We start from the raw sequence: 8,481 nt of genomic DNA on the forward strand, positions 1-8,481 counted from the left end.
CCTGGAAAAAATAGGCAGGCAGAAGAAGTGCAACGTGGCATTTAACGATCAAATAGGAACATGAATTAGGGCATCAAAAAAATAAATGATTATTTATCCACGCCAAAGGAAACATAAAGACTGAAAGAATAAAAAAATGAATGAATAAGTAAAATAGACTCTGGGACAACACAGACTAGTCTACAACTTCCCTTCAATATTGTTCATCATGAAAATTTTCTAAGATTCACTATATATAACACCAACAGCTAAGGCAGCAATTAAAACTGGAAATGGTTTTGGAGCCACCTGGAAAAAATAGGCAGGCAGAAGAAGTGCAACGGGGCAATTAACGATCAAAGAGGAACATGAATTAGGGCCATCAAAAAAATAAATGATTATTTATCCATGCCAAAGGAAACATAGAGACTGAAAGAATAGAAGAATATGAAATATAATATGATAAAATCACCATAAAAGTTTGTAAAAAAAGGCCTACGTAATATGGAGATTATAGATCCAAAAATATCAGGTGAACGTAAAAAATTAAGAAAATACACAGACAAGTTCCCATCTGAAGGACTTCTGTACACGGACAAGGTCTCCTCATTTGTCTCTCGGTATTACCAATGTATTACTAATTAGAAACCATAGGGTAATTAAAAGTACAAGGATTAGAATGGAGAGTTAGTAAGTAAAAAATAATCATACTAAACTGCTTGTACAGAAGACAAAGTTGATTCTCATAGGATGTAAAAAAAACCAGCAACAAACCTTGCAAAGAGGACATTTTATGGAGGTTGCTGATTGACAATATTTTTCTTTAACGAATCTGGACCAGTTAACAATGCAATGATAACAAAATGCATCTGTTAAAAAAAACATTAAAATCAAGTAAGATAAAGATATATATATCTACAAAACTCAGCATAATTAGATCTGAACCAAAAAAAGTCACTTCAACTGGCCTGTCCATTAATCATTGATAAAATGAAATCAACAAAAACACATGATAAGAATCTCAAATCAGGGCAAAACCCTAAAGAATGATTCCATCACATATGATAAAATTCATAATAAGCTCTCATAGAAGTTCCAAATGAGTATCAATATCTCAAAAATAGAATAATGCAAAAGTATAGAAAACAAAAAACAAACAGCTAAAAATCGTATCAAAGAGCCCAGCAAAAATATAACCAGCAGGAGATCAGCGAATGCTTACAAATTCAACCCAATGTGTACTCATCAAAATAAAACTCAATGCAAAACAAATTAAATTCATGCAAATGCGCATCACACGATGTAACAGATCACAAAATGCATGCCTAGAAAATGCATTAACAATAAGAGTTAATTAAATAATGAAGGAGATGCAACAACAAAAGAAGTAGAATCAAATCTTATGAGTTGTTTTGAGTTTCTGGATTCATTTTTCCTTACAGATTCAGTATTTATTACATATTTAGATATGTCCATAAGAAACTATGACGTGCCAAGTAAGAAAATAATTTATTGTTCGGTGCATGTGTTCAAATCATCATAGAAAAGAACTCATTAAACTCACATTACTCAATATTTTCACGATTGGGAATTGGAAATTGATTATTTTCTCGCACATGGGGTCATAATATTATGAACCTTGACACCTATGACAAACAACCACAGCAGTTTAAGTACCAGTGGATTGATCATTCTTAGTATCACTATTCAAGGAAAATTGATGTCTGTTAAGCAGGAAGGCGAACAATGACTTGCTCAATATACCAAAGTGGACTTTTACTAGTGGTGGCAAACTGATTACTTCTAAATGAAAGAAATAGTTATCCTTATACTTCAAAGGATTTACAACGAGCTTTACATTTAGTATTAACACTTCCATTAGCTATTGGTTTAGAGAGTCATAGTATAATCTTAAATTTTATAGTAAAGATCATTCAAAAACATATATGTTATTGATCTTGTTTACACCTAGAATTCAATTCTTCAAATCAAATTAAATATACATTAACACTTCCATTAGTTTGCCTAAAAACTATAGTTCAACTATTTTAGGCTATGTATTTGTTTATCAGTTTAGCTATCATTTTAACTTAAGTTCTAACTGAAAATTTTGTAAAATTGTCTATGACACACTAGATTCCTACCCCAAATATCTCAACTGCAACAACTGGCTTAACATGCTGTCAAAGCTATAAGCAGAATGCGAAGAGCAAAAGTGCAAGGGTTCTTCTATTGCTTCAATGTGCAGAATGAAGTGACACTTTTACCAAGAAGAGCACCCATGGCTTGTAAATCTCTCTCTCAGACACTCACGCGCGCGCGATTGAGGCTCGTCTTCTGCAGCGTCGTGAGTCTTCGGCTTCGACCCGACGTTTCTGCGGGCGGGCGTCTCTGCTTCGCCCTTCGCGTCTAGTTTCCTTCGCAATTGTCTGCTTCGATGGGTACAATTCCTCCTCTTTCGGCAGAACCCGAGAAAGTCTCTTTCGCCCATGTGCGGGGTAACCATCTGGAGGAGTCGATTGTTGTCTTCCCATAAGGAATGTCGTGATGACATAGGTGACTGCCCTTTTGTTAAGAAGGTGAGTAGAAAATGTGGAAAAACAACCATCTTTTTCTCTGATTTAGAAATCTCAACATTTACTGAGAAATGCAAGTTTATTCTTATCGAAAAATTTCAGTGGGGGCACCCCCTTATGGAAGTTATCAGAAAGAACTTTGAAGGTCTCAAACTAGTATAAAAGGCATGTGTTGATTCAGTTAACCACGGCTGAAGACTACGCTCGAATTTTCTCTAAAAAATATTTTAACATTGCAAGAAAGTCAATAAAGTTGCTAAAGTAGTCCTAAACCATGAACCTCACACTGTACCGGTATGGTTTAATTTATCTAGTCTCAAGCTGCATTTATTTAATCATCAGGTTCTCTACTCTATTGGAGCCATAATTGGGAATCCTATGAAGCTAGATATACCCACCTTCAATATAATCAGACCTTCTGTTGTCAAAATACTTGTGGAGAGGGATATTACTTTACATGATATTACAAAAGTCTGGCTGACACAACACATAATGGATATTGGCAACAAATTGTCATGGAACATATAACCTTTTATTGTACCCATTGTAAGATGTTTGGGCATCCCCTTGATAAATGTCACAGGCTCCACCCTAACTTGAAACCTAAAGCTCAAATGAATAAGGATGTGTTTAACCCCACTGCTCTGGACACATCTACTCCACCTGTGGAGGGATTTACCATAAGACAGGAGTTGGTGTTTGATTTAATTGCCCCTAGGGACCCTCATATTGACAATACTATTTTTGTTACTGCAATTGATGTGCTGTCGGATGATTCTGCTGTGCAACCTACAGCTTCAAACCTTTTTGAAATCAATACTGAAGGATCCTTACCCACAACAAACAATGTTCGAACCGATAATCAGGAGTGACAGCCGAAAACAAGAGCAAAAAAATTTGAACCATACTTATTTATGCACTCGAAAAAAGGTAAATGAGTCTTATGTTTATTTTGTCATTATAACATCATAATTCCTAGTAGTAATACCTACAACCTACCTAGTATTTCACAAGAGAAAAATACTCTTATCAATCTTGAATTTTACCTAACTAATTGATCTAGACAAGTTTAACTTAGGTATAGAAAAGTAACTTAGGGTTAGTTATTAAAAAAAAACACCCTTAACGATATTCCAAACTAAGACCTGAAAGTAACAGACTAGAACTTTACCTTAGAAATCATCTATCTCCCCTTCCCTGTAAGATCGACATTCTAGACTCAATAGAACCCTATATTATTGAAACAATAAGTATACTTGCGTGAGAAACCCCAATGAATAATAATACCTAATTTTAAGAACTCAATCATTTTTTTATGGAGGAGATCAAGTTTCGGATGCTTTTACCAGGCCTTATATAAATTGTGATGATAGCTGGGGTAGATCAATATCCTAACATGAAATTAAGTGATATTGTTAAAATTATCATATTAATAAAGAAAGATATAAATGGTTGGTAGAAAAACTCATATATTTACCTTATACCAAACATAGCATAGTCTTATTGGCATCTTGATAAGTTCATGCATGCCCCGCATGAAGAACATATGAAAATTGTTACAAGGATGCTCAAATACCTTGAAAAAATCATAGAAAAAGGCTTCTCTTTAAGAAAGGAAATTACAAAAAAATAGAAGCCTGCGAAAATATTGATTGGACGGAGTTCATAAAGGACGAAAGTTTGATCAACCTTAGAATACTCCGTTTATGTGTGATCTACTCTTCAAACCTAGACAAGTAACAAAAAAATATTACGGCAAAGAATAGAACAAAAGCAGGACTTAAATCATCATCCAATGGGATTAGTGAATCAATAGAGCTTAAGTTAGTCCTAAAACTTCAGGTAATGATCAAAACTCCTATGTTAGTATATTGTAATAATAAAGTTGCTATTAATGCATAACACAATCTGGTCCATCATGCTCGAACCAAATATGTGGAGATAAATCAATACTTTACAAAAAAATTTTAAGATGAAATTATATGTATTTTTTATCTCTCCTCCGGTCAAATGAGTGATAACTTACAGAAGTACAAGATAGACCCCTATATGAAAAATTAATTAACAAGCTTGGTTTGCGGGGTGTTGACAAACAAGTTTGGGGGAAAGTGTAAATGTTGCAATCTCCCTCCCTCCCTCTCTCTTCCATAAAAAACTCTCTCTTCCATACAAAACTGGAAAGGCCGCAAATTGTTAAGATGAAGGCTCTAGGCAACCTTGGATGGAATGGTAGCTATAACAATGAATAGACAGCAACCGGTGTTCTCCAATAACGCATGGCAGCCTATGGATTACTAAGGTAGAGGCGGTTTTGGAAGGCAGAAAGTATTCGGGTATCTTGGGATTATTTATTGGAATCATATCGCATTTATTTAACCTGTGTTATATTAAAAACCTGTATCAATATGTTTATTTTTTCCTACAAGGATATGTTTATTTCTTCCATGTTTTCTACATTATAAGTTTCTATATTTATCAAGCTAGATTTCAGGCACTGAATGGTATGGAGTATTTTACTTGTTTTTCTCCCTATTTTCCTTTACTTAGAGGGTACCAAATTAGGTTCAAATGTCAAGTTTGGGGCTTACCCAGCCTAACCTAAAACTGCTTAACCTAAACTCGAGCCTGACCCGCCTTCTACATAACTAACCCAAAACCGACCCAATGACCCGCTAATATAAGGTATAATAGATAACTCGAACATGACCTAAGAAATTAAACAGCCCCTATATCATATTCGAAATAAGTTAAGGAGTAAGCCAAAATCATGAGAGCCTTGATATCAATAGGCAACTCTATGATAGCCATTGCCTACACACTGCTTTTTTCATACAGGTGTGCACAAATGTTGGCTTATCATGTTAGGAAGCTTAGGGGCATAGGTGACATAACACGCCACACAAAGGCCACCACCCCAAAGCCAATCTTGTTCTATTATTATAAGCTATCTTCCCTAACGTTATTTACCGGGACAAAAAAAATAAAGCTATGCTAAGCCCTAGGACAATACAACTTCTAGAAGTTCATCAAGCACTGTCTTTCTTTATGATGTAATCAAATTCATCAAAGGCTGCCACCCCAAAGTCAATCTCGATCTATTATTATAAACTATTTTCCCTAACGTTATTTCCCGGAAAAAAAAGAAAGCTATGCTAAGCCCTAGGCCAATACAAATTCTAGAAGTTCATCAAGCAATGTCTTCCTTTATGATGTAATCAAATTCATCAAAGGCCACCACACTAAAGTCAATCTTGATCTATTATTATAAGCTATTTTCCCTAACGTTATTTCCTGGAAAAAAAGAAAGCTATGCTAAGCCCTAGGCCAATACAACTTCTAGAAGTTCATCAAGCAGTGTCTTTCTTTATGACGTAATCAAATTCATCAAGCAATATTTACAATCCGTTAAGAGTCAAACATCGTTTGGATAACAAATTAACCTATTTACAACTGCCAAGCCAAGAAAGAATTGGATGGCAAAAATGTAAATGACGTGCAACAAAATATCTTGTTGAATTAAACCCTATTTCACTTTTTGGACAAACATGTAATTAACTACATGCAGACATGGATAGCCTATTTCAAACCAAAACTACCTTTAAATCCTATCAATCGAGTTAAATAATTACTAATATTCTCCAGTAAGTCATTTATAATATTTTTTTATGACATAGAATATCAAATATTAATCATTGATACTTACCCCTCACCCGCTACATTATTTTCCCATTGCAACTTCTTACTTCAAATGTTCCAAAAGTATTTAGCCTAAACTTCTTGTATTTCAAAGAATTAATGTTTCTAACTTTGAAACTCTTTTGAGCATGATTCAAATTATGCTGTGTGCATTCCCAATTGCGAACATAGACTGCATGAAACATACTGCAGATTACCATTACATCCAGCTAATCAATAAAGAGTCCTAGCATGCCATTAGCAATGGTCATTGCTTACTTAGCAGGCCTTCAGTCTAGAAAGGAATTCTTTCTACGTGAAATTTCATTGCTATAAATGCGAAATGATTTAAATTATATTCCTCAATTTCCTCAGCAGGATTAAAGGATTACCACTTAAGGTTACAAAACCCTAAAGTTTAATCTTTCATTGGCATGCTTTGATGTGATATTCATATAATTATAAATAAAGTCAGAAAGTACATAGATATGTATCTCATTACTACAATCATCTGGACAAATATGCTAAACATTTTCGTGAACATACATGATGGTGTTGAAATTGCATGTTCAATAAAAGACTGGGTTGTATAAAGCACAAAACTTCCAACAGGAAATAAAATCATCCCATAGTTTATTTAACAGGATTATGTTCTCAACCTTAACAAATCAAAACCCTACCTCAACAATACATCATGCTTTTTAGCAATACATTTTTGTTTTAAGAACATCAACCACATATTCAACATTAATTATTAGTTAATATTGTGTTTCTTATGTGCTGCATCATGCAATAAAAAACCTAAAGCATCTCATTTTATGATTACTCAATTAAACTGCCCCTTCAACTCAAAATAAAATGAATGTTTAATCAATTACAGGGGGTTTACAGTCTGCAGTTCTCGATTATCTGAATAACATATAGTTCGCCAAGGATTTTACAGATTCGGAAATGAAATTCAACAAAATTAGTTAGAAAGCTATTTGGCTCAATTTTATTAAGATAATAATTCAGATTATATATATATATGTCTGTGTGTGTGTGTGTGTGTGTCTGTGTGTGTGCATATTTAAAGGCAGTCTTTTTGGTGCAATATCATTATGGTAAAACAAGGTAATACCATCTAAAGAAAAGCAATAACAAATCCCTTTATTTTTTTCATTACATCTTTTTCTACATCAAATTGCCAGATATCGAGAGGTGAAATATTTAGTTTGCATTTAGCTACCCTCAAGATATAGCTTGACATCATTTTAGAAATTATTATTTCAAGCTTTCAGCAATTGTTAACAAGCCAAACACAGATTCCCACAAACCGTTCCTGCTTGGATTACTAAAACAGATAGAATTATGAACTGCCACTATCTTAATCTCATGAATATCCTGAATTCTGTTATTTTAACCACAATTTTGTTACACCAGACGGCAGTAGAAGACAACTCCAATTTCCGCCGAATGGTTCGTATGGGAAACATGACGTGAAGAAAAAATTAACAAGAAGAAGGCATTTAAACTTTACGATGATCGTGGTCGAGGAACGAAAATAGTAAAATATCAGTAAAACTTTAAGTCCCGCCCGAGTGATCCTTAAACCCTGGATGAAAAGAAGACAAAAAAAATAATAATAAATCAAGAAAAACAGAAGCCCGATTCTTACGGAAGCAGCGATCGAGATAGGCTTCTCGCTGTAGAGGATCGAGACAAATAGGGCACGCTTCTGGCTCGGTTCTCCCTGAGGTTTCCATGATCCTGAATCATGTAAATTCATCATGCATAGCATACGATTCGTAGTTAGATTTATTTATATAGTTTAACTTTTTTAAGGCTGCATCAAAAAATATCACTAAATTTGTTTTCTTAAATTAGAAAAAAAAAATTAATAATTGATATTGGTATGAGTGAAATACTATAAATAAATATCAGCTTTTTGTCTCTCATATATATAAATACATATGACTTATGAGGTATGTAAGTATATCTTTTTTTAAGAAAAAATATTACATCAGTATTATGCACGTAGAGTAACGTAAGTAGCCAATGAAATTATATCACGACACGCCACGCGACAGGAAAAAAAACTGTGCGGTAACACCGGGAATATTCCCCCGTGTTATTCATGTGTTATTCGGGTTTTACCTATTTGTTATTGTGTTATTATAACACCAAGAATATTCTAAGGACAAAATAACTCATGAATAACACACAATAACACCAGAATAACACGGGGGAATATTTCCGACAGATAAAAACG

At 34.0% G+C, this 8,481-nt stretch overlaps 1 protein-coding gene across 3 annotated transcripts in view; it reads right to left on the reverse strand.

Annotated features, from left to right (window-relative positions):
• Positions 1–7,993, reverse strand: part of LOC110034462 — a 36,948-nt gene extending 28,955 nt beyond the window's left edge. For all 3 annotated transcript variants that reach the window (XR_002295063.1, XM_020738723.1, XM_020738733.1), the window contains exon 1: positions 7,888–7,993. Coding sequence is in view for 2 of the 3 variants with exons in the window: in XM_020738723.1 (XP_020594382.1) it covers positions 7,888–7,975 (88 nt within the window). In the remaining variant the exon portion in view is untranslated. The remainder of the gene's footprint in view (positions 1–7,887) is intronic.
• Between the last annotated feature and the right edge of the window lie 488 nt (positions 7,994–8,481).

The sequence above is a fragment of the Phalaenopsis equestris genome, unplaced genomic scaffold (genome assembly GCF_001263595.1).
Source record: "Phalaenopsis equestris unplaced genomic scaffold, ASM126359v1 Scaffold000002, whole genome shotgun sequence".
NCBI lineage: Eukaryota > Viridiplantae > Streptophyta > Magnoliopsida > Asparagales > Orchidaceae > Phalaenopsis > Phalaenopsis equestris.